Consider the following 27,564-nt stretch of genomic DNA (forward strand, 5'->3'; position numbering starts at 1 on the left):
CAAAAAAACTTTGGAGCTATTTATAGCTTACAGAAATTGGGGAAAGTATACTTTTGTGAATAAGACTGAAATATTTACCTTTCTATCTGGTTTCTTTAAAATTTAGAAACAAATTTCATAAGTATTCTTATTTCCATAAGTTCAACAAGAACCAGTTTTCTTTTAAAACAGGACACAACTGGAGATGCTGGTTACTCTATCAAGGCATTGACTAGAATAGTATATTTTTAGGTATGATCAGACTGTTTTGGCAAATTGAAGTCAATGTTACAGAGCTGAAAGAAAGTCCCTTTGAAATAATGGCTTGGTATTCTGTCCACATAATTCCTGACCATGCAGTAGGTAAAGAATGTAGCTTTGGCTCGGGGCCCATAGCACAGTGGTGCCAGCCACATGCACCGAAGCCGGCAGGTTCAAACCCAGCCCAGGCCAGCCAAACAACAATGACAACCACAACAAGCAAAAAAATAGCCAAAAGTGTTGTGGCAGGTGCCTGTAGTCCCAGCTACTTGGGAGGCTGAGGCAAGAGAATTGCTTAAGCCCAGGAATTTGGGGTTGCTGTGAGCTGTGACGGCACAGCACTCTACCAAGGGCAAGATAGTGAGACTCTGTCTCAAAAAAAAAAAAAAAGAATGTGGCTTTCTGACAGGCTCAGGAACCTCAGGATGTTTTGAGACCTTCAGAAGAGAGAAATTTGCTCATCAATACCCAATAGAAATTAACCCAATCAGAGGCACAGTCTGATAGTGAATCCTTGGCTTATCCAGTCTTGAGGCTTTTAGATGTCTAATGAAGAATTCCTTATCAAGTTCCAGGAAAGAGCTTATTTGGACATTCACTATCCTTGTCACACTTTATGCAAATGATCAGGCTACATAAAATAACCAAAACTTATTTTGCAAGTAAATTCATTCACTAAGTTTTATCTTTGATAGAAATGGGAAACTAGCAAAACAGAAACTAGGTTGTCAGAAGAAAACCTCAACACATCTATTATTAGATTCTAGCCCTGACCATGGTTTTTGAATTTTTACTACATTCCTACAATTTGTACTATAACAGAATTTAATTTTCTTCATGATGTTTTCAGCTTAGGGATAGGTTTTTGCTTTCTCATTCTGGCATACATATTCTCTTTGTGATAATAAATCTATGTGTATCATATTTCAATCGTCTATCTCTCATGGTTTTACTTCAGAGAAAACTAAACTCATGGTATTCCAAACACTACAGTGACTTGACTGAGGTCTCACTATTGCCACCTGTGATGCCAATCTAATTCTGCTTTTGGTGCTCTTAGAGTTCTTCACTGAGACATATCCTTTCCCTGCACCACCACATGGGACAGGGCTATTTGGGAATGAGCCTTCCTATGACACAAGACTAAGCTTCTAAACACAAAAGGAGCCCAAACCACCTGCGTTCATCTACAATGCTTTCCTTGAAATATCTTGATGGAAATGGGAAAAATGAGAAAAGAAAAATAGCCCAGAGCTGAGTTATTGAGTGTGAGACTTCAGTCACACCCCCAAACCCATGTCTGGGGACAAATGTCTACAGGCATTTTCTTCCGGACTAGCTGCCTCACCCATTATCTTCATGTTCCTAAAATATGTGCTATGAAGAAAAACGTATAGCTACTCAGTAACTTTTGTTATTTAATGTAAATTCTTATTAACAATTCAGGAATTATCTCTTCTTTTTTTCTTAAAATATGACTTCCATTCTCAAGCTTTCAGCTTGAATAAACTTTGTACTTAATCATATTTTCTAATCTTAATATTTAAGGTTGGTATCAACAACACTCCACTTCTTGGTACCAACTTTCTATTTAAGTCCCTTTTCTGCTTCTGATCATAAAACTACCTGCAAATGACTAATTTATTAGAAATTCATTAGAAAACGAATTTCTCATTGATATAGAGGATAAAGAGCCCAGGGTCAAGCAGTGGCACCTGGTGAGGGCTTCTTGATGGAGTTGGCTCTCTGCAAAGTCCTGGGGTGGTGCAGGCCATCACACTGGAGGGGTTGGGCATGCTAACGTGCCCAGGACTCCTCCTCTTCTTAGAAAGCCACTAGTTCTGAAACTCCTATGATAACCATTCACCCATTACCCCAAATACCTTTTAAAGGCCCCACCTTTCAACACTACCATGTTTGGGATTATGTTTTGAACACATGAAATCCGGAGAACATAGCACATGGGCTGTGTGCAAAAGTTTTCACTTAGCCTTGGTAGTAACCTGCCCCAGGGCCTGTCCTCTATGAAGCCATCCTTACCTTTGTGTCCAAAGAAGAAGTTGCTAACCAGAGCCAGAATGGACAGTGTGAGGAGGTCTCCCAGGCTGGCTGCAATGGGTGTGGCAACATTGTCTGGGTTGACCCCAAGCTTTCGAGCACCAGTTACTATACAGACCATCAGTATTCCTGTAGAGAGAGAAGACTCCAATCTCAGGGAGCATGATGCTGACAGGGGACTGCCAGGTGGTTAGCAAGCTGGTCGTGAACCTGCCTCTGACCACTCCTAGATGTGGAGCCAGGCTTCCTGGCTTTCCCAGGAGCTTTTCCCAGTACACTGGAGGCCTGAGAAGCCTGGGAGAGCTGGAATCCACTTTGTGACATGGCCTATGGCTCTTGGGCTCCCAGATCACCTATAACTACAAAGACAGGAAGTTCACAGCCCCACTCAGCATGGAGGGCTCCAAAGATACTCTGAGCAGTGGGAACCCCCAGGGGCTAAATATGTGGTCTCCTGTATTTGTTGGGGTCCTCTGAGAAACAGATGCCAGGTAGAATCAGCTGTGTGAGAGATTTATCAGGGACAAAGCCTGTGAGAGAAAACAGGGAGGGACCTTGATGCAGGGACACGTCCTCACCTGCACTCCAGTCTAGGCGAGCCCAGCCAGGCTGCCAGAGGCACCTGGGGGACCAGGCAGTGCTGGCAATGGCCGCAAGAAAGCAGTACATGGATTCCAAGAGCAGCTGGTGAAGGATCTCAGGTACAACAATGGAGACCTAAGAGGTGCATGCCCATGGCTGTCCTGCCTCCTGAGGGCTACCATGTTCTGAAAGTGACAGTCACACAGTCTTCTGGCTACCTATGTACTGCCTAAGACTTAACTCAGCAGACTCACTTGGTTCTTTAAGAACCCTATCCTGGCTATTGACATCTTCACACTTTACCTGGGATCCTGTAACTCCAAAAATAATTACAATCATCCCCTCGATGCCATCTTACAGCTGGAACCACCAACTTATCTTGTGACTAAGTCACAGGTCCCATATTTCCTTTGAAATGCCAGTTCTACCCGAGTCCAAGTTTGTACAGTTTGGCTGGTAAGCTGGCAACAATCCACAGGGACTACATAAGGGACACAAGGAGCTCAAGGGCTCCTAATAGAAACCACCACCAGGACATCACAGCCACCCTGATGTTCCACTATGAGACACTGGTGGTGTTTCTGGACAACTTTGGACAATAGAGATGTGTTCAAATGTTCACACAAATGAGCTCCCCCACATCCCTGGACCTCAGTTTCCTCATATGTGCCCCCTCCAGGAGCTGACATTCTACAAGGGAGGTGAGACCAAGAGATGACCTCAGACATTCACAGTAGGGAGCTAGAAATGGTATTCTCTACACAGCACTGCACAAATGCAGCTGGCCACCTGGACCACCAGACTGTGTTGTTCTCAGAGGAGACTCCATTTGGGGAAAGTCTGGCACACTGATCCTGCTCTAGCCTCTGACCAGACTGGGTTGTGGCTCTACCACCTGCAACAACACACAGGCTGTGACCAGGAGCCCCTCAGCATGTATCCTGGCTGTGAGAGTACAGCTGGGCTCCTTCCTGGCCCCTCTTCTGGACTCTAACCCCCAGCTGATCATAGGCACTAGCACAGGGAGGCAGCTGAGTAGCTGCCTAGTGGGGACAAGATCCCCCAAATAAGCCACAAGGAAACCTGCCTAGAGCTGAGGCTGGAGGGTGTTCTGTGAGAAAGAGGCAGGGGGACAGAATTACAAAGTTACCAATAGTTCCTTCTTTTACTGCACTAAGGCAAGGCACATGGTCTGTAAGATGTACCCAGCACATGATCCAGAAGAGAACCAGAATGAAGTTCACTCACTCAGCAAACATTTGGGAGCTGGTTATATGCTAGCCTTGGTTTAAGTAGTGACAATAACCAAAAGGCTGTGTCCTCATCAGGGGAAATGCTTGTCAGGTGGGGGAACAGACAACACACAAGTGTAAGAACATGTATTTAAGGTAAATGAAACACGACACTAAAATAAAGCATGAACAGACAGGAGCTACTTTAGTGCTGACCAGGGAAGGCCTGGGCACAAAGGTGGTATCTGGCCCTTAGTCGCATTCTCTGCATAGTCATATGAGTTTATTACAGTCTGCCTCTCAGCTGGAACACACACATGAAAAGCAGAGTCTGGTGTGCTTCTTCCCAGTGTGTCAGCATCCCTGGATGTGTACAGCCCACAGCAGACACCCAGCCCCTCTGGAGTCACCAAGGTGACGTGGCCAGTGTATGGCAACTGGGTTATCCCAACCAGTATGTGGGCCCCAGGAGGGGTTCACATGTCTCGCCCACAACAGACACATGCCAAGCATCTTCTCTGGGATGGCAGGGCAGGAACTACGGGTCCCCCCTCCAGAAGCTGACATTCTAGCAGGGAGGTGAGACCAAGAGATGACCTCAAAGGTTCACAAACAGAACACAATGGCCCTGATAAAGGAGAGAGGAGGAGGTGCACGTGAGAAGGCAGTGCTGTGGATCAAGCACTGTGTCCCCACAAATTCACAGGCTGAAATACTCCCCCAGTGACATTAGCAGGGGGAGCCTTTGGGAGGTGATTAGGTCATGAGGGTGGAGCCACCATGAATGGGATTAGTGCTAGACCCCAGAGAGCTCCTTTGGCTCTTCCATCAAGTGAGGACACAGTAGGAAGGTGCTATCTGACTTCTGGAGCCAAGAAGCCAAGAAGGGCCCTCACCAGAAGCCAGCCTATGGTTAGTCCAAGTAGACTAACACAGGTCAAACAGGTTGCTCTGAAGAGATGGACTTCTAGCTCAAACCTGGACCTTGTGCCCAGTACATCTTCAGCCTGCAGAGCCCATCACAGGCCTGAGCATCAGTCTGTAAGACATGCACAGTAGGTTCCCACAGACCAGTGGACTGTCTGGACAGATGACATCAGACCTTGGCCTGGAAGAGTGCAACTACAGAGCCGCAGCCAGGCCCACATACAGCAGAGAGTGAAGGGGGCAGCACAGCTCTCCCTAACACACCCCTCCCTAGGGGAGGGCATAATGCTCATTGGCCCCATTAACAGGAACTGAAAGCATAAAAATCCCCAAGGCAGGGGTTCAGAGGAGTAAGGAGGTGGGTGAGAGTACTGGGCAAGTGCACAGTGGGGCAGGGCTCACCCAGGGCGAAGGCTGCGAGGAAGGCGGTGAGGATGCTGCTGGCACACACCAACCCCACCTTGGCCAAGTCTAACTCCTCCCAGGACACAGCACCCAAAAGCAGCACAGCCACAGCAGCCAGGAGCCCCACAACAGTGGCCTGCACCTGTCAGGGCAGAAATCAGAAAGATGAAGGAAGGTCTCGAGGGCCACTGCCACTCCTCCCTGCCCTTCACCATGTTCCTTGCTTACCTCAGAGGCCAGGGTGCCACTTACCACTGCATCCTTCCCTCACCCTAAAACCTTCTCACTAATCCCAGGAAAAGATCAGTACTTCCCTTCAACCCAATTATACCCCTTGCAAATGACTGCCTTCTACCTCTGCCCCTTGGTGCATGCCACCCTCAGCTGCACAATCTTGTTCTTTATCTTCTTCTCAGGACCCGGTTGGGGCCACACAGTCTCTTTCTCACAATCTCATACAAAGATGTGGGCGAAAGTGCTCAGCAACCTCCAGCAACACAGACAGCTGACCTCGCTGCCCCAGGGATGCCGCAGGATGCAATGGGAGGCCTCTGCATACCATGGGCCTCTTCTTCCTTGACTGCTCATGCCCTCCCCCACCCTGGCTGCACACCCCCAGCCCCTGAGTTCTGTCAAGCACACACCTCTGTGGGGCCCTTTAGAGCTATGCCAGGAGGTGCCTGATCTACAGGTCAATATTGGCACTCCTAGTTCAAGTACCAACCCAGAAACAAGTCATGTCATGTTATTAAAGCCACAGAAACAAAGAGCTCAGCCACATATAGGGAGGAGAAGAGCCAGCTTTGTAAAGAAGAAAAAATGCTCCCCAAGTTAACCTATAGAATTTGAGTCAAAGTCTCCATAAGATTTTTCACGGCACATGACAAATTTTAAACTTCACAAAGATACACATGTGAGAATAGCCTAGACAATTTTGAAAAAGGCTAAAGAGGGAGTTCCAGTGTATTTATTAACAGTGTATTTTTGTTTTTTTAGAGACAGGGTCCTGCTATGTTGTCCAGGCTGGTCTAAAATTCCTGGGCTCCATAAGTGATCCTCTGCCTCAGCCTCCCAAGTAGCAGGCATTAGAGGTGTGAGCTACTGCACCAGGCCTCAATGTGTATTTTGAAGCTACAAGAATGAAAGCAGTGTGGTGCCAGCAAAAATGGACAAATTGATTAGCAGGACAGAGTCCAAGAATGGAATCATTAATATTGAAAACTTAATATGTGAAAATTTAATCATGAATTTTATGAGGATTTAGTATGATAAAGGTGGCATTTCAAATCAGAATGGAATAGGCAAATACCAAATAAAGAGGGTAAGAGAAATTAGATCTGTATATTTGTGGGAAAAAAATGGGTCCCCACTTCATACCATTCATATACACACCCTTAAACATAAAAATCCAAAATGTGAATTATAAGAAAGCATAGAATAATATGCTTAAAAACTTTGACAGTGAAGATGGCCTTCTTCTAAAGATATAAGTAAAAGCCACAAAGAAAAATAAATATAGGATTTAGTGTCCAGAATAAGGAAGTCTACTTTATAAATCAATAAAAATAATAATAATATTTCAAAACCTGATAGAAAAATGTTCAAGGGATATGAACAGGCAATTCACTAAAAAAGAAATGCAAATGGCTGTGAGACATGCAAAAGGATAATCATCTTTAGTCATCAGGAAAACTCTAAATAAAATCCTAGTCTGGAAACAGATATCTTATTCATTTATAGGTGATGCTGGTCTCCTGAGTACAGGGCTGGTCTTTGCAGGTGCTCAGATGTGCCCGATGAATGGATGGATGGATGAGATTTACTTTTTTAACTTGTCAGACCAGGTAAGATTAAAGGGTTGATAAAGTACCTATTGCCAAATAATAGGAAAATCTTTCTCTTATGAATTAATGGTGGTTGTAATGGTATAAGAATTGGGGCCGGGGGGAGAAGGAAGATGGCCAACTAAAGGCAACTTTCTTTTTTCTTTTTTTAATTAAGAGACAGTCTCACTTTACCGCCCTCATGCTCTGGCATCACAGCTCATAGCAACCTCCAAATCCTGGGCTTAGGCAATTCTCTTGCCACAATGCCCGGCTATTTTTTTGTTGTCATTGTTGCAATTTGGCCAGGGCTAGTTTTGAACCCGCCACCCTTGGTATGTGGGGCTGGTGCCCTACCCGCTGAGCCACATGTGCTGCCCAAGAGGCAATTTTCACTAGAGGCTCCTGACAAGAAGGAGAGATACGGGATAGATTTGGTCTCTGAAACGGAAGGAAGGGAGCTGAGATAGGAAAGAAGATAGACAAGCACACATCATATCAGCTGAGGCAACCTGTGACTCCAAGAAAGAGGATCCAAGTGAACAAATTCCAGGTACAAATCCCATTGTTACAAGGACAAAAGACCCTTCCCCCAAGTCCAGGCTTTCTCTCTGCAAGTGAGCAGGGGGCAAAAGACCTCTTATTTTACCTCATGGGTGAGAGCCGCTAAACACTGGGCCTCCTCCTCCAGAGAGGTCCCACCTGTGATCTTAGGCATCATCCTGCCCAGTATAAAACTGAACAAATATTCCCCCCACAATTCTGAACTCTCAGTCCACCCTTGCCTCCTTTCCTGGCTGTCTGAAGGTCTAACCCCCTGGAGAGCTCAAAGTGTGTGGCCATCCCCTGGCCTGAGAGGTCTAGGCATTGTGTGGACAGCAGCGCAGAAATGATGACTAGAGTGGAAGCAGGACGTGCAGGGGAGAGAAACGTAGTGGGCAGCAGGGCTGATACCCAATTTCACAGGTGAACTTTCATGGGGAGTGGGAGTGGAGACGCCCAGTTTGGACTTTCATGGGCAGGGGTGCTGATGCTGGTTTCAGACATTCAAGGGCAGAGCCACTGATACCTGGTTCGGACTTTCAAGGGTGAAGCCACTAATGCCCAGTTTAGACTTTCTCAGGTAGGGGCCATGATGCCTGGTTCAGACTTTTAAGGTGAGAGCCGCTGACACCCGGTTTGGACTTTCAAAGGCTGGGTGCTGATGCCAGGTTTGGACTTTCAAAGGTGGAGGCACTAATGCCCAGTTCAGACTTTCAAGGGTGCAGGTGCTGATGCCTTTGTCCTGACTGTGGATGGTGATCTTTCCTGTATAGGTGGCTAAAGGGAGGGGACAAAGCTCCGTTCCCTTGGTGCACTGGATGGAACTGTCTGTGGAATTCTACTATTGAGTAGTTGCAGACTCTTTCAATTCTCCCTATTGAGCAGTGATTGAACTGTACAGATCAATCTGATTAGAACTCTTGACCTAGGGCTATCCACCCGGGTTCCTTCAAGGTTTGAGCGGTAGTTGTTTTGAAGTGGAAAAGGACTGAATCTCCTTCACCAGCTGTCACTGGTGTTGGGGGGCAGGGCACTGCAGTTGCTTGTATCTCTCCCCAGATGAGATTACAACCTAATATCTCAATTCCTTGGGATTGGATAGAGGTGGCTGATTTTAGGACAGATCCATCTTACGCTCTCTCTCTAAGCAGTCTTCAGCGTCTCCGGCTACAGCTCCAAAAGGGATCTTTGTTTAAGTCTGTATGGGATAAGCCATAATCACAAGCCCCAGCTCATTCGTTAACGGCTGAACAACTCTACTTCTTGGGGCCCCCAATCCAATCTCACCTTACCACTTTTAATTGCCAAATTGCGGAAAATATTCATGGGGTGGAACCAGTGGAAGAACTCTGGCAACATGAAAAGGAGACAAAACAGAAGATGCCATTCATATACAAATGGCTGAAATGTCAGAAATAGAATTCAGATTATGGATGGCAAATAAAATGAATAGAATGGAGAAAAAGATATATAAATCAAAGAGTAGTTCAAAAGTTGTCTTAAAAAAAATGTCAATGAATTCGAAGACAAAATTACCAAGGATATGGACACAATGAGAAAAGAGATAGCAGAGTTTAAGGAAATGAAAAAGTTATTTGAGGAGCTTCATAATACAGTAGAATCCGTCAGTAATAGAGTTGAGCAGGCAGAAGAAAGGATCTCTGAAGTTGAAGACAAAGCTTTGGAATGCACCCAAACGCTCTAAGAGGCAGAGAAACGGAGAACAAAAACTCATCATTCCCCAAGAGTTGTGGAATCACTCTAAAAGATCAAACATACCTCTTATAGGAATTTCTGAAGGAGAAGAGGATGGTCCTAAAGGCACAGATGCTCTACTCCAAGATATTATGGAGTTGAATTTCCCAAACATGGCAAGAAATGGAGAAATTCAGATAGTAGACAGTTTCAGAAGCCCAGCAAGACTCAATCCTAATAAAGTATCTCCTAGAGACACTGTAATTACTTTGCCAAAGTTAATATGAAGGCAAAGCAGCCAAACATAAGAAAAGTATTACCTACAAAGGGAGAAATACTAGAATGACTACAGATCTCTCACCTGAAACCTCTCAAGCCATAAGAGGATGGTCATCGACCTTCAATCTCCTAAAACAAAACAACTTCAGCCCAGAATCCTGTATCTAGCTAAACTGAGTTTCATTTATGATGGAGAAAGCAAATACTTTACTGATATAGACATGCTGAAGAAATTTGCCATAACTAAACCAGCTCTCCAAGATATTTTCAGACTCATTTTCCATAATGACCAGCACAACTGTCTTCCACCAAAGTAAACTGACTCAGAAATTATTGAACAAAACCTAACATCTATAATGGTGAAAATATTAGAAATATCCACTGGACCTTTGAAAAACATGATACCTAAAACACTACCATGCCTATCTATTCTTGCAATTAATATGAACGGCTTAAATTATCCTCTAAAGAGGTACAGTTTGGCTGATTGGACACAAAAACTCAGGTCACATATCTGTTGCATATGAGAGACTTATCTTACCTTAAAGGGTAAAAAAGGACTCAGGGTTAAAGAGTGGACATCTATAATACAGAAATCAGAAAAAAGCAGGGGTTCCAATTCTATTTGCAAATATAATACGTTTTAAACCAACAAAGATAAGAAAAGATAAGGATGGACACTACATATTTGTCAAGGGAAACACTCAACATGAAGAGATTTTGATACTTCACATTTATGCACCCTACCTAAATGCTCCTCAATTTATAAAGCAAACCCTAATAGATATGAACAATTTGATATCTTCCTGCATTATAACAGTTGAAGATTTAAACACCCCTTTGACAGTTCTGGATAGATATTCCAAGAGGAAACTAAACAAAGAAATAATGGGCTTAAACTTGACCCTACAACAAATGGACTCAACAGACATCCACAGAACATTTCATTCCAATAAAACTGAATACGCATTCTTCTCATCAGACCACAGATCATCCTCCAAAATTATGTTAACAATTTAAAAGCATATAAATTATTCCTTGTATCTCCTTGGACCATCACAGAATACAAGTTAAACTCAACAGCAACAGGAATCTTCATATTCAAGCAAAGTCATGGAAACTAAGTAACCTTATGCTGAATGATAGCTCAATCAAAGACAAGGTTAAGAAGCAAATAACCAAATTTTTGGAACAAAATGATAATGAAGACCTAAATTATCAAAACCTGTGGGATATTGCAAAAGCAGTCCTAAGAGGTAAATTTATAGCATTGGAAGCCTTTATCAAGAAAACAAAAAGAAGACGTCAACAAGTTAATGGGCCATCTTAAGCAACTGGAAAAGGAAGAATGTCCCAACCCCAAACCCAGCCGAAGAAAAGAAATAACCAAAATTAGAGGAGAATTAAATGAAACTGAAAACAAAAGAATCATTCAGAAGATGAATGAAACAAAAAGTTGTTTTTTTGAAAAGATTAACAAAATTGATAAACCTTTGGCTAGTCTAACTAGAAAGAGAAAAGTAAAATCTGTAATATCATCAATCAGAAATGATAAACGAGAAATAACAACAGACACCACAGAAATTCAAAAAATCCTCAATGATTACTACAAAAACTCTGGAAGAAATGGACCAATACCTGGAAGCATGCCGTCTTCCTAGAATCAGTCAGAAAGAATCAGAAATTTTAAATAGACTTATATCAAGAACTGAAATAGCATCGACAATACAAAATCTCCCAAAAAAGAAAAGTCCAGGACCAGATGGCTTCACATCAGCATTTTACCAAACCTTTAAAGAGGAACTAGTACCTATATTACATAACTGTTTCCAGAACATAGAACAAGAAGGAATAATTCCCAACATATTCTATGAAGCAAATATCGCCTTGATCCCCAAACCAGGAAAGGACCCAACAATGAAAGAAAGCTATAGACAAATATCTTTAATGAACATAGATGCAAAAATTATCAATAAGATCCTAGCAAACAGAATTCAACGATACATCAAACAAATTATACACCATGATCAAGTTGGTTTTATCCCAGGGTGATAAGGTTGGTTCAACATACATAAATCTATAAATATAATTTATCACATAAATACAATAAAAAACAAAGACCAGATGATTCCTTCAATTGATACAGAAAAGCTTCTGATAATATCCAGCATGCCTTCATGATCAGAGCACTTAAGAAAATAGGCTTAGAAGGGTATTTCTTAAACTGATAGAGGTCATCTACAACAAACCCACAGCCAATATCACATTGAATAAAGTAAAATTGAAAACATTTCCACTCAGATCAGGAATGAGGATGTTCACTGTTTCCATTGCTATTCCACATAGTAAAGGAAGTCTCAGCCATTGCAAACGGGCAAGAGAGGGTGATCAGGAGTATCCAAATAGGGTCAGAGGAGATCAAACTCTCACTCTTCACAGATGATATAATCTTATGCCTAAAAAACCCCAGGGACTCAACTACGAAACTCTTAGACGTGATCAATAAATTTAGCAATTATCTCAGGATACAAAATCAATACTTACAAATCAGTAGCTTTTATATATAACAACAATAGTCAAGTTGAAAAAATAGTCAAAGACTCTATTCCTTTTACAGTAGTGCTGAAGATGATTAAATATCTGGGAATTAAGAAGACATGAAATGTCTCTATACAGAGAACTACGAAACTCTGAGAAAAGAAATAGCTGAAGATGTTAACAAATGGAAAAACATACTATGCTCATGGTTGGGAAGAATCAACATTGTTAAAATATCTATACTATCCAAAGCAATCTACAGATTTAATGCAATCCCTATTAAAGCACCAATGTCATAGTTTAATAATCTTGAAAAAATAGTACTTCATTTTATATGGAATCAGAAAAAACCTCAAATAGCCAATACATTACTCAGAAATAAAAACAAATCAGGAGGTATCATGTTATCAGATCTCAGATTATAAATCAATAGTAATCAAAACAGCACAGTTCTGGCACAAAAATAGAGGTAGACTTATGGAATAGAATAGAGACCCAAGAGATGAACCCAGCCACTTATTACTATGTGATCTTTGATAAACCTAACAAAAACATACATTGGGGGGAAAATTTCCTATTTAACAAATGGTGCTGGGTAAACTGGCTGGTGACCTGTAGAAGACTGAAACTGGACCGTCACCTTTCCCCCCTAACAAAAATTCATTCTCGGGTGGTGCCTGTGGCTCTAAGGAGTAGGGTGCCGGCCCCATAAGCCGGAGGTGGTAGGTTCAAACCGAGCCCCAGCCAAAAACTGCAAAAATTGATTCTTACTGGATAAAAGATTTAAATTTAAGACATGAAACTATAAAAATACTAGAAAAGAATGTAGGAAATATGCTCGAAGAACTGGCCTGGGAAAATATTTTATAAGGAGGACCCCTATGGCAACTGAAGCAACACCAAAAATATATTACTCTGCCTAAAAAAACAAAACAAAACAAAAAACAAAAAAGTATATTATCAAACTAAAAAGCTTCTGCACAGCCAAGAGCACAGTAAGTAAAGCAAACAGGCTTCAGAATGGCAGAAGCTTTTTATAGGGTAAGTTTCCAACAAAGGTCTAATAGCTATAATCCACAAGAGAAGTAAAACTAATAAGAAAAGGACAAATAACCCAATAACTTTGTGGGCAAGAGACTTGAACAGAAATGTCTCTGAAGAAGATAGGCGCACATGGCCTACAAACACATGAAAAAATGCTCATCATCTTTAATCATCAGAGAAATGAAAATCAAATCATCTAACTCTAGTAAGATTAGCCCACATCACAAAATCCCAAACCTATAGATGTTGGCATAAATGTGGAGAGAGGGGAACACTTTTACACTGCTGGTGGGAATGCAAACTAATACCGCCTTTTTGGAAAGAAGTTTGGAGAATTCTCAAGGAACTAAAAGTAGACCTACTGTTTGATCCTGCAATTCCTCTACAAGGTATCTACCCAAATGATCAAAAATCATTTTACAACAAAGACTTCTGCACAGAATGTTAACTATAGCCCAATATATAATTGCCAAGTCATGGAAACAGCCCAAAAGCCTATCAACCCATGAACAGATTAACAAATTGTGGTATAGGCTTGGCGCCTGTAGTTCAGTGGTTATAGCACCGGCCACATACCCTGGGGCTGGTGAGTTCAAACCCAGCCCAGGCCTGCCAAACAATGACAACTGCAAACAAAAAATAGCCAGGTGTTGTGGTGGGTGCCTGTAATCCCAACTACTTGGAAGGCTGAGGCAAGAGAATAACTTAAACCCAAGAGTTTGAGGTTGCTGTGAGCTGTGACACCATGGCACTCTACCAAGGGCAACATAGTGAGACTCTGTCTAAAAAAAAAAAAAATGTGGTATATGTATACCATGGAATGCTATGCAGCCATAAAAAAGATGGAAACTTCACATCTTTTATGTTTACCTGGATGGAAGTGAAACACATTCCTTTTACTCAAGTATCTTAAGAATGGGGGAAAAAAGCATCCAATGTACTTAATACTATTATGAAACCAATATATAATCACTTACACATTTATATGAGTAATAAAACACAACTATAGTCTAGAAAAGAGGGGAGAGGAGGGAGAGTGGTGGGGAGGGAAGAGGTTGCAAGGAGGGAAGATATTTTGTGAGACCTTACTATTGTGCACAATGGAATGGTACATTTCAAAACTACTAAAAATAGGATATAAATGTCTTACCACAATAAATAAGTGAGGTGATGGTTATATTAATCATTTTGATGTATTCCTTACTGTATATCAAATCAGCACATTGTACCCCATATGTACACAGTTATGATTTAATGATGATGATGAAGACGAAGAAAGAACCCAGGAGCCAAGGAATCCAAGTGGCCTGCAGTGCCAGAAAAAGGCAAGGATACAATTCTCTCCTAGACCTCCTGAAAGGAAGGCAGCCCTGCCAACACTTGATTCTAGCCTACTGAGTCCCATATTAGACTTCTGACATCCAGAACTATAAGACAGTAAATTTGTACCGTTTTAAGCCAAATAAAAACAAAATAATGGGGGAGGGATTAGCTGTAATTTATCCCTATACCTATGATTCACCATCTTTCCCAAAGAAACACTTGCATATGTGTACAAAGGACTTGCAGCTAATACACAGAACATCTATAAGGTGACCACCCAAGGAATTGTAACATGTGGGTCACATAGGCAGGTGGCCAACAAAAGGAACTAGGCCTACTGTACTGATACCCAGATGTGGGGCATGTCCAGTCTATGGAAATTAGGTCAACTTGTGCTCATTTTAGCAGCACATATACTAAAATTGGAAAAGTAGGACAACTTAGGGAGGTAGTCACTGCAGGCAGGTAGTCAGCTATGGAGGTTCTACTATATTTACTGAGTGCTATCTAAGTAATTATATTCATTAGTTATTATTAAAGGTACAAGTTACAGAATCACAAATACAATGTAAACATTTTTACATTAAAATACAGTAAACTATATACTATCTCTGTGTACATTCTGTGTGTACAGACATATGGTGGATACAAAACATAGCTTAGAAGAATACTTCTGGTGCTAGTGAGGTTTATAGAGTGATGGACTCAAATATGGCTCAAATATTAATGATAGGGCTTTTGAAAAAAAATTAAAACCTTCAAATTCTTCATACCCTTTGAGCATGTAGGAAGTCATCTTAAGGAATTCAGTAAAATTGCAGGATAACTTCATTGCAGTTTGATTTCTCAAGCAAGTCAAAGACCAGGAAGACCTCAGGGCCCCTGGGTAGCAAAGGTAAAGAAGTATACAGGCTGGTGTTGAGAAGGATCCCTGTGACCTAGCTCTGGGTGGCTGTGGAGTCCCCACATTTGTATGACAGAATGTGCTGCACTTGTCAAAAAATCAAATGAACAAGTCTACTGCACCACTGATGATTGGATGTTAATTAAGATTTGTTTTAAATGGGAGAGACAGAATTATAACCCCACTATGACGATGTTTAGGTGCTGAGCCAGGACCTGGCTCAGAGAAGGGCTAAGTAAACATATGCTGGGAATCCATTCTGTGGAAATGGGCACTGTATGGATGAGGACTTGGTGTGACACAAGGAAGTACAGCCAGTGGGACTTGTGGCTGAGATACTCAAGACCTACACCAGCCAGGCTCTGGTTAGCTGCATTTGTGCTTCTAGCCCCTCAGCCACAGGACTAGTGCTGGGTGTGGGGTGCACTGGGGTGCACTCAGGTGCAGGGGGCACACCTGACATTGACCTGCAGCCAGGGCAGCCACAGCAACCTGTGCATGGCACCTGGTGCCAGGCAGAAACTCAGGCCTGAGTGGAGCTATAAAGGGCTTCACTGGCAGCTGAACAAGAAGAAAAAGGACCTTCCCAAGAGAGAGAGCTGGCAAGGCTGAGCTGTGAAGGGTGGAGGACAGATTTGGGATGGGAGGGGCCCTGGATAAGGGGAACCAGCTCTGGGTTTCAGAAACGGCCAACAAGGTGGCCATGCTGGGGCTAAACTGGAAGCTTCCTGGCCTGGAATCAGTGCAGACATCTTTAGTCCTCAAGGCTGAGGGTTAGCTACCAAGGCAGAGGGGGTAGGAGGAGGAGCAGGGAGAGAAGGCGGGGAGTAAAGGGGGGAGGAAGAGGGGAAGGGGAGGAGAAGCAAGCTGGATTCAAGTACAGCTTGGAGGCAGGGTCCTCAGAGGGGACGCCTGTAGGTAGGCAGCTGTAGGCGACTCCGCTTCTAGCTCGGTCAATTGGCAAGAAACACCCGTCAAGCATGGCCACCACCACAGGTGCCGGCCATATGCTGGCCAGCGCCAGCCCCACACACTCACAAACCACAACCATCTACTCACAGAAAAAGTGAAGGGACCTGCCTGTGGCCCCTCAGCTACTGACTCCTAGAGCAAGCTTTCAACCACCAAACTAGACAGACTCAGGCATTCCCAGGGAGGGGAGTCTGAGGAGGGAAGACCATGAGGCTAGTCAGCTATGCTATTGTGGGGCTGCCCAGCAGAGAGTTAGATCCAGGGGTCCTGGAAAGCCACGTGACATACAGAGTAGTTATCCCAATTTGACAGGGCAATATGGTCCTGCCCAAGGCTACCTGGCTGACAAGTTATGGGCTGTCTAATCGCAGGCTTCAGCCTCTCTGTGCTGCACGGGCTGCCCCCACCCAGAGGGACCCAGAAGGTGCTAAACAAAGCTCCCTCCTGTCCAGGTCTAGGCCTAGCCTTCTCCTTGCCTTCATCTCCCCCCACATTAGGTCTCCTGAATCAATAGCCAGGTTTCAGGATGAGAATGTAGCCCAGCTGGGGCCTGGCAGAAGGACATACACGTTTGTGAGGACCTCAAAGCACTTAAGGAGCTAAAAGGATCTCTCAAAGGCTATGAGGAACTGGCAGAGGGGCAGAAGGAATCCGTAGATGCCCCAGAAGGGTAAGCATGAAGAGATCATGAGTCAAAGGCAACGATAGGATATATCCATCCGGGGAGTCCTATGCCTTGGGAAGCACAACAGGAGCCCTGATAGCATGTGCAGGTGACAAGAAGGAGAAGGGGCAAGTGCTGGTGAGCCTACCCAGAAGCTTGGCTTTGAAACAAGGAGTGGGGAAGCTGGAGCAGCCAAGGGCCCAGAAGAGATGTCTACCTCAGGGGGCATAATGCTGCCCTAGAGGCAGGCTGAGCCATTCTAGAGGGCAGGAACAGGGCTCCCCAGCCTTCACCCTTCCTACCTGGCTAGACCTGGCTACAGATTCAAAAGGGGAGGAGCTTCACCAATACCACAGAGTGGAGACTCACCTGAATGAGGGCAAGGTTGCTGCTGATGACTCTGTATTTCTCCTGGGGGTCATCAATTTGTCCAGTGTTGGCCTTGGGTAAAGAGAAAAGGAAAAATGGTGGGTCTTACTGCACCCACAGCTAGGTCAGTCCTGCTTAGAAGTCAGTCTTCCACGAGAGAAATCAGCACACACTATTTCACTAGTATCCAAACAAATTATTCTGTTCAACTTTCTAAATAGGAATTCAGCCTTTTCTGTGGGGAGGAGGGAGAGAGGCAAGGAGCAAAGGTCCCTTTGAGAAATGAATGGATATGATGGACCATTCCTCCCAGATTTAGGCATGTGAGCACACACACACACTCACATGCACACACAGACATAGACACACACACAGCTATAACATGCACATGGGATGGTGGCAATCTCAAGACCATCGCCAGCTTAAAGCTTATCAGACCTCAGCTAGGCCCTCCTATTGTGAAGCTGGCCTCTGACCAGGTCCCCTCTCCTCCGCTCCGTCTCCCTTCCAGCTAGCCTCCATCACCCCTAACATCACTTCAGCAAAATTATCTTAAGGAACACACATCTCCCCTTAGGAAGAAAAATAAGAACAGAAATACAACTTTCTCCTTTAAAACTTCTTGTTGGCTTCTAATAGCATAACACTTGCCGGCAAAATTTAAGACATAAATAAGAAAAAGTTTCAAAGTGAATATACATATTTTCCTAGCTCTCTATGCTCAATTCATTAAGTTTCTGATCTCCAAAGAGAAAAATATAAAAATATGCCTACTGCCAACACACTTGACACTTATTTTTCTTTTTACAAACGAGGGGATCCTTTTTGTCTTCAGCATGACTGATGGCTAGGGGACATCATCTGACCCACCAGGCCTCAGTCTAGTCTTCCTGAGTGTGTGTACAGCACTTGTAGGAACAAAAAGGGAGGGAAGCAGAGCAGAGAGGGCAGCAGAACCCATGAAACACCAAGGACCTAAGGGCACACCCACATGTGGACACCCATGTGTGCCTAAGTGCTGTTCTAACTCTAAGGGAGTGAAGTGTGCCCCTCTAATGGGCACATGTGGACACTCATGTGTGCCCAAGGTGCTGTTCTACCTCTGCCCTTGGCACTGATCTCATCAGATGAAGGACTACTGCTGCTCCATGTGACCCCAAATATAAATCAGAAATAGCATTCCTTCCTCAAAATGTTTCTTTTCATCTGCTGTAAAACAGTTTAAGTGTGAAAACCTATAACCCATGCAGCCTCCATGTAGCCTAGCCTTTACTGTGAGTGAAAGCACTCGCTGGGCTTCTCACTAACATCCAGGAGCACAATCCCAAATGAAGGATACACAGGGAAGAGACAGGGGCCAAACAGGCCACAGGGAGGGTAGGTCCCTGGGAGCTCAGAGATGCAGAGAAATGGGAGAGGAAGGGCGCAGAGATAAGGAGCTCAGGGAGGCAGGGTGTGAAAGGGTTAAGATCTGAGTACTCCTGGAGCATCTGTAGGCCGGAGGTGCAGTGGGAGATTTTGTGGAGTGGAGGAGAAAGTCTCAAGAGCTAAAGCCATCCCCAAACTGGGAGGCTTGGGTTTTGGACAAGTCATCCACATTGATGCAAAAATCAGCCAAGATGATGGTGGAATTGAGTGCAGAGAAGACTGTTGGATGGTATGTTTCCCAGGACTGCAGGGGATGGATGGAAAAATGCACCAAATGAACCAATGATGAAGGCAGGACGTGAGGTAGGCCAGAGGGGCATACAGCTAGGCCAGTGGAGCCGTTGCCACAGTCAGGCTACTGTTAGGGAGAAAGAAAGGCCTTATTCAAGACTGCTGCAACAGAGGCGATTAAACTCAACTCCAAATACACCAGGGACAAGTGGACTGACACCAGTGAGCAGGGTAGGGGAGGGATGGACCAGGCTAAGAGGAATTCAGTTAGGAATCAGGGGACAGTGACCTGATGAGGTGTGAAGAATGGGACGAGGGCTAGCTGGATATGGGCAGGGGGACATTCAGTGAGCTAGCCCAGTAGGTTCTTTGCCAAAATGGGATCAACAGCCAAACTGACAAGAAGCTCAATGGAGCCTGACTTGTGTCTGGCTGACACCAAAGGTGTGCTCCCCTACCCAGGAGGGGCACTAAAGGGAGGTCTCCATCAAGACAGAGGGAATGGAAGTCCTAAGTCTGTCAGGGGAGAGAGCTGGCAGCACAGGACCATTCTCAGCACATGCTAGGAGCTCATAAAGAGATAACCAGGAAGTTGGGGCAACCAGAGGGCAACTCAGATTTACCCTGGCAGAAGGGGCTCAGAGGACTTTCCTAAATGGAGATTTAGATTACATAAATTTTTAAAAATCGATTTGAATCTCATCCATCTTTCCCGCCTCAGAGTTGGGAGAAAGGAGACTGGTGGGGTGTGGAAAAATAAAAGGAAAAAGTCCTTGTACCATGTAGATCAGCACTCCCCACCCTGGCACCCTGGCTGGGCAGGGACTTTCCAGTCTACACCATGAACTCGAGCAGCAAGGGCAAGAGCTTTCCAGACTTCGTGCAAATTCCAGGTGGCACAATCATGCTAGTTGAGCTGACTCCCAACATCCATATCTGTGGCATCTGCAAGCAGCAGTTTAATAACCTGGATGCCTTTGTAGCTCTTAAGCAAAGTGGCTGCCAGCTGACCAGCTCATCTGGAGCAACTCCCAGCACCGTCCAGTTTGTATCAGAGGAAAGAGTGCCTGACACCCAGACCCCAACTACCACCAGAACCATCACCTCGGAGACCAAAACAATCGTTTTTGAATATGGGTATCAAACTATCTGCCAGGCAGCGCCTGTGGCTCAAAGAAGTAGGACACTAGCCCCATATGCCAGAGGTGGCGGGTTCAAACCCAGCCCCAGCCAAAAACTGCAAAAAAACAAACAAACAAAGAAAACTTATCTGCCCACGGAAAGTAATGAAAACCAGACAGCCACAATCACCTCTCTCCCCGCCTTATCACATACCAAAAAGCCTGCAACACTACCTGCTCAGAAAAGGTTTAACTGCTGCTATCCAGGTTGCCAATTCAAGAATACCTGTGGCATGAAGGACATGGAGCATCATTTAAAACTTCACACCGGAGACAAATCCCACAAGTGTGAAGTCTGTGGCAAGTGCTTTAGCAGGAAGGACGAGCTGAAGACACACACATGATGCCACACAGGTGTGAAGCCCTACAAGTGTAAGACGTGTGACTACACCAGACAGCATCAGCCTCAACAAGCACCTGCAGATACACTCTAACAAGCGGTCCTTCAAATGTCAGATCTGCCCCTACACCTGCCAGAACTCCAGCCAGCTCACCGTCCACCTATGCTCCCACACCAGGGTTGCCCCCTTCCAGTGCTGGCTCTTTAGCACCAAGTTCAAAATCAGCTCAGATTGAAAAGGCACATGCAGGTGCACTCAGGGGAGAAGTCCTTCAAGTGTGAGTTCTGCAATGTCTGCTGTACCATGAGGGGGAACCTCAAGTTACACATTTTCATCAAGCACAGTAGGAATAACTTCAATTGTCTGCACTGCAACTTCCTAGGTGACAGCAAAGCCACCCTCTGGAAGCTCAGCCACATGCACCAGTCCAAGCATCCCGAGAAGTGCTCGGAATACAGCCATTCCTGCTCCAGCAAGCTGCCCTGCATGTGCACACATGCACCCACTGTGCCAACCAGCCCTTCAGGTGCAGCTACTGCAGCTTTGACATCAAGCAGCCCAGCAACCTCAGCAAGCACGTGAAGAAGTTCCACAGGGACATGGTCAAGGCCGAGGTCCCGGAGAAGAAGGACATAGGCAGGCAGAACAGCCAGCAGGTTGCTAAGCTGGATGCCAAGAAGACTTTTCACTGTGACATTTGCAATGCCTCATTCATGCAGGAGGCTTTGCTCCACAGCCACAAGATATAGCCAAGTTCTCATTAGCAGTGAGTACAGTGAGAATAAGAACTCGGATGTGGTAAGTGACGGGGGCCAGGACATCATGGTGGCCACCATAGCTCCACCTATATTCTCTTCTTTGTAGCAAGAACTACCCAAGCAGATGTTCTCCATCATTCAAGGGGCAGTGAGTATAGTGAGTACAGTGAGAATAAGAAACTTGAATGTGACCATCCTCCAGTTTCAGATCTACCCCGGCAAGCAGCAGGCTGCAGCCCTCACTGTGGGCCACCTCTAGGTGCCCCTGCAACCCAGCCAAGTGCCCCAGAGTACAGTGAGGGAAGAGTCAAAATCATCATAAGACATCAGGTACCCCAGGCCAACATTATTGTCCAGGCCTCCGCAGCCACAGTGAACACTGTGCCACCCACCATGGTGGCCCAGAGCCCAGAGGAATTCCCAGGGAACAGTCAGCTACAGATTTTGCACAAGGTCAGTCTGATTACTTCTCTTCAGTCCTCTGGGTGTCCGAAAGAGGCAGGCACCATGACACAGCCAGCTGTCCTGCTGACTACTCACGACCAGACGGACGAAGCCACCCTGCGCCAGGCTCTGATCCCCATGGCCCCAGGTAGCCCCCAGGAAGGCTCAGGCAATCAGACTTTCGTCACCAGTTCGGGTATCACTTGCACTGACTTTGAAGGTCTTAATGCTTTGATTCAGGAAGGGACGGCTGAAGTGACAATGGTGAGCAACAGTGACCAGGACATCATGGTGGCCACCATGGCTCCACTTACATTCTCCTTTTTGCAGCAAGAGCTGCCCAAGCATCATTCAAGGGGTAGCCCACTTGGCTTTGCTTTACCCAGCTGACTCCATACCAGATTAAGCACTTAAAAAACAAAAGGAGAGAAAACTAATGACAAAAAATAAAAAGAAGAAAGAAAGAAATCCTAAGTAGAACTCTTCAAGAGGGAGTGTTGTGAATCTCCCCCTTCATAATAAATTATAATTTTATACTGCTTACTATAATTTTTTAATGCTGTAACAACTTGGAGACCACCTCAGAATCGCCGTTGTTAATTGCAGAATAATGTTACCAAGAGGATTCCAATGAAGGGTTGGAATTAAATGCATTAGTGAATATATTTGTTTGTTTCCAACTCTAACAAAGGGGTTTTTTCAATCCCATTAAAATTGGGTAGTAGATGATAATAAAAAAAAAACTCTTTGACAAATAGGAAAATAGTTTATTTAAAGAAACAATGGCCCAAACTTTGCCATATTTGAGGAAAGACATAGAAATATAAAAAGATGAATGAACTGAAAGTAGAATAAACCCAAAAAGACACAATGAGATACTTTATAAATAAACTGCTTGAAAATCAAAGACAAAAGATAAAGGAAACTCATCATATTCAACAGATCTCAGCATACACTCTGTAGGACAAAGGTAGGGGTATGATATATTTAAAGTGCTGGGAGGAAAAAAAACCCAAAAATTGTCAATTAAGAATTCTTTATTTGGCAAAACCATTAGGCACAAATGAGGGCAAAACTGAGATCCTCAGATAAACAAAAGCCAAGGAAGTTCATTATCACTAGATCTGCCCTACAAGAAATGCTAAAGAGAGTCCTTCAAGTTAAAATAAAAGGACGCCAGTCAGTAACTCAAAGCCAAATAAAAATGTAAGTTTCTACAGTAAATATAAATATATGAATAAATATTTTAAAATTGTAATGGTGTAATTTTAGTTTGTAACTCCAAATTTTCTTCTAATAGGATTTAAAAGACAAAAGCAGGCTTGGCACTCATAGCTCAGTCATTAGGGTGCTGGCCACATACACTGGGGCTGGTAGGTTTGAACCCAGCCCGAGCCTGCTAAACAACAACAACAAAAAAAAATAGCTGGGTGTTGTGGCAGGCGCCTGTAGTCCCAGCTACTCAGGAGGCTGAGGCAAAACAATCACGTAAGCCCAAGAGTCTGAGGTTGCTGTGAGCTGTGATGTCACAGCACTCTACTGAGGCCAACATAATGAGACTTTGTCTCAAAAAATAAATAAATAAAATAAATAAAAGTCAAAAGCATAAAAATAATTATAAATCTATACGCAGAGCTGTAAAGGAATATAGTTTATGTATGCAATTGATGTTAATTTGGTATAAGTTTAAGATACATTGTAATAACTTGAAGATGTTATAGATAATCCCCATGTAACCATGAAGAAATTATCTATACAATATAAATAAGAAGAAATTAAGAAAGGAATAAAAAATAACACTAAAAAATCAACTAATCACAGATGAAGGTAATAGAGAGGGAATAAGAGGATAGAAAGCTATAAGTCATACAGAAAAAGAAAACACCAATTGTAAATCATTCCCTATCAGTAATTCCCTGATCAAAAGACATACATTGGCAGAATAATTAAAAAACAGAATCAGGATCCACCTATATGTCACCTATAAAAGACTCATTTTTTAAAGACATGAATAGGTTGAAAATGAAAGTATGGAAAAATATATTCTATATAAATACCAAAAGAAGACAGGAGTGGCTATACTAATATCAGACAAAATAAACATTAAGTCAAAAATTGTAACATGATACAAAGAAGTAAATTATATAACAATATAAGGGTCAAATAAGTAAGAAGATAGAACACGTTATGCCAAACATTAAAGTTCCTAAAATACATGGGGAAAACAGGGACAGAATCAAAGGAAGAAACAGTTCAGCAGGTCACAGTGGCTTGTGCCTGTAATCTCAGAGATGTGGAAGGCTGAGGTAGGACAATTTGGAGTCAGGAATTTAAGACCAGCCCAGACAACATAGCCAGAGCCTAAGCCTAAAAAAGTATAAAACAAATAAATTAGCTAGACATGGTAAGGCAGGAGGATTGCTTGAGACAAGAAGTTTAAGGCTGCAACAAACTATTATCATGGCAGTGTAGTCCAGCCTGGGCAACACAATGAGACTTGCCTCTGGAAAAAAAAAGGGAGGGGGATGGGGGAAGAGAGAGAAATAAATATATAGCTGGAGACTTCCATACCCCACTGCCATTAAATACAACAACCAAACAGAAGATCAATAAGGTAACAGAGAATTTGAAAAACATTATAGACCAATTGGACCTAATAGACATACACAGAACACTCCACCAAACAATAGAATAATATATATTTTGCTCAATGCAGTATGAATACAGAACATTGTCCTAGATAGAATATATTAGGCCATAAAATCAACATTAATAAATTTAAGAAAACAGAACCTCATACAAAGTATCAAAGTATTTTTTCCAATCATAACAGAAGAACAACTGGAAAATCTCTCAATATGGGGAAATTACACAACACACCCTCAAACAACCAATGAGTAAGGAAGAAATTCCAAAGAAAATTAGAAATTATCTTGAGACAAAAGAAAACACAACACATCAAAATTTGTGGTACACAGTAAAAGCTATTTTAAAGGGGAAATTTTTAACTGTAAAAAAATTATATAAAAAAAGAAAACAGAACTTAAATCAATGACCCAAACACTTCTACATTGCTGGTGGGAATGCAAACTAATACATTCCTTTTGGAAAGATGTTTGGAGAACACTTAGAGATCTAAAAATAGACTTGCCATTTGATCCTACAATTCCTCTAGTAGGTATATATCCAGAAGACCAAAAATTACATTATAACAAAGATATTTGCACCAGAATGTTTATTGTAGCCCAATTCATAATTGCTAAGTCATGAAAAAAGCCCAAGTGCCCATCTGTCCTGCTGTTTTTTGAGCTCCACATCAAAAAACAGCAAGACAGTTCCTGCAGGACTGTTTTTTTTCCTTCAGAAATGAGGGGGGGAAAAGAAAACCAAACTAAACCCAAAGCTAGAAGAAAAAATGAAAGATTAGAGATATATAAAACAGAAAAGAGAAAAATAATGGTGAAAACGCAATGGAATCAAAAACTGGTTCCTCAAAAAAAATCAATAAAATTCACAAATCTTTAGCCATACTGACTAAGAAAAAAGCAAAATCTTAAAAAGTTAATCAGTTCCTACAGAATCCATTAATTCTGAATCCACAGAAATAAGAAGGAATAGAATATTATCAACAACTATAGGTCAACAAATTAGACAACCTAACTCAAATGGATAAATTCCTAGAAACATATAATTAATTATGACTGAATCACAGAGAAATAGAAAATCTGGACACACTGAAAAGTAGTAAGAAAATTAATCCTCGGAGATAATTCCACTATAAATAAAAAAAAGAGAATGAAAGTAGTAATCAAGAACCTCCCAACAAAAACAACCCAGGGATAGATGGTAAATTCCACCAAACATTTACCACCAATCCTCCACAAACTCTCCCAAAAAATTAAAGATGAAGGAACACTTCCAAATTCATCACATGAGACCTATGTTACCCTGATACTAAAGCCAGACAAAGAAACTAGAAGAAAATAAAATTACAGGCAAATACTGCTGGTGAATATAGATTAAAAAATCTTTTTAAAAATACTAATAAACCAAATATAATAGTATATTAGAAGAATTATACACCATAAGCAAGTGGGGTTTAGTCCTGAAATACAAGTAAAGTTCCAAATACAAAAACCAATTAATGTAATATATACCACTTTAGCAAAATGAATGGAAAAAAAACACATGACTATTTTTATTGATGTACAAAAATACAACACCTTTTCATGATTTAAAAAAAAAAAACTAAAAAACTAAGAATAAAAGGAAACTACCTCAATACAAAAAAGGCCTTATATGAAAATCCCACAGCAAACAACATATTAATGGTGAAAACTGAAACTTCTCCTCTAAGATCTGGAAAGCACAAGAATGCCTTCTTCCACCTCTTCTGTTCAGCATAGTACTGAAGTCCCAGCCAGAGCAACTAGGCAAGGAAAATAAATAAATAAATAAATGGCATCCAAAGTGGAAAGGAGGAAACAAATTACTTCTGTTTAAAGATGACATAATTTTATGTTGAAAACTTTAAAGATTACACACACATACACAAAGACTGTTAGAACTAATAAATGAATTGAGTGAAGCTGCAGTATAAAAAACAACACAAAAATATCAGTTGTGTTTCTATATATTAATAGTGAATAATTCAAAAAGGAATTAAGAAAATGATTCTATTTATAATAGCATCAAAAAGAATAAAATACTTATAAACTCATCAAGATTAAAAATGTGCACACTAAAAACTACAAAATACTGCTGAGGAAATTAAAGAAGTCACAAATAAATGAAAAGACATACCACATTCAAGGATTAGAAGGCATACTTTTTTTTTTTTGAGACAGAGTCTTACTACATCGCCCTCAGCAGAGTGCCGTGGCGTCACAGCAACCTCAAACTCCTGGGTTTAAGCAATTCTCTTGCCTCAGCTTCCCAGTAGCTGGGACTACAGGTGACTGCCACAATGCCTGGTTATTTTCTGTTGCAGTGTCATTGTTGTTTAGCTGGCCCGGGCCAGGTTTGAATGTTGGTGTATGAGGCTGGCACCATAACTGTGCTACGGGCACCAAGCCTGGAAGGCAATAATTTTAAGATGTCAATATTAACCAAAGCAATCTAAAATTTAATACAATCCTTGTCAAAATCTAAATGCTGGTTTTTGCTGAAACAGAAAAATACATGCTAAAATTCATATGGAATCTCAAGGGACTCTGAATAGCCAAAGCAATCTCAAGAGAAAGAACAAAGTTGAAGGTCTCATACTTTATGCTTTCAAAACTTACAAAACCATAGTAATCAAAATGGTGTGATAAAGGCACAAAGACAGGAATGTAGGGCAATGGAATAAAATGTACAGCTTATAAATAAACCCTCACATGTAAGGCCAAATGATTTTATGACCAAGAGTGCCATGAATGTTCAATAGGGAAAGAAAAATATTTTTTTCAAAAAATAGTGTTAGGTGGATATGTGCTCTAGACCTGTTTATCACAGCTCACTTTACAATCACCGAAATGTGGAAACAGCCTAACTGCCCACCAACCCAGGAATGGATTAATAAGCTGTGGTATATGTATACCA

The 27,564-nt window shown here is 42.5% G+C and overlaps 1 protein-coding gene and 1 pseudogene across 1 annotated transcript in view; one reads left to right on the plus strand and one right to left on the minus strand.

The window, feature by feature from the left end:
- SLC41A3 (solute carrier family 41 member 3) overlaps positions 1–27,564 on the minus strand; it is a 98,260-nt gene that overhangs the window by 16,137 nt on the left and 54,559 nt on the right. The window contains exons 4-6 of the mRNA XM_003796175.3: positions 17,599–17,670; positions 5,442–5,586; positions 2,281–2,427 (exon numbers count right to left, since the gene is read on the minus strand). Coding sequence (XP_003796223.2) covers positions 2,281–2,427; positions 5,442–5,586; positions 17,599–17,670 — 364 coding nt within the window. The remainder of the gene's footprint in view (positions 1–2,280; positions 2,428–5,441; positions 5,587–17,598; positions 17,671–27,564) is intronic.
- Positions 20,099–22,387, plus strand: LOC100948540 (annotated as a pseudogene).

The sequence above is a fragment of the Otolemur garnettii genome, unplaced genomic scaffold (assembly GCF_000181295.1).
Source record: "Otolemur garnettii isolate 467f Iridium unplaced genomic scaffold, OtoGar3 scaffold00101, whole genome shotgun sequence".
NCBI lineage: Eukaryota > Metazoa > Chordata > Mammalia > Primates > Galagidae > Otolemur > Otolemur garnettii.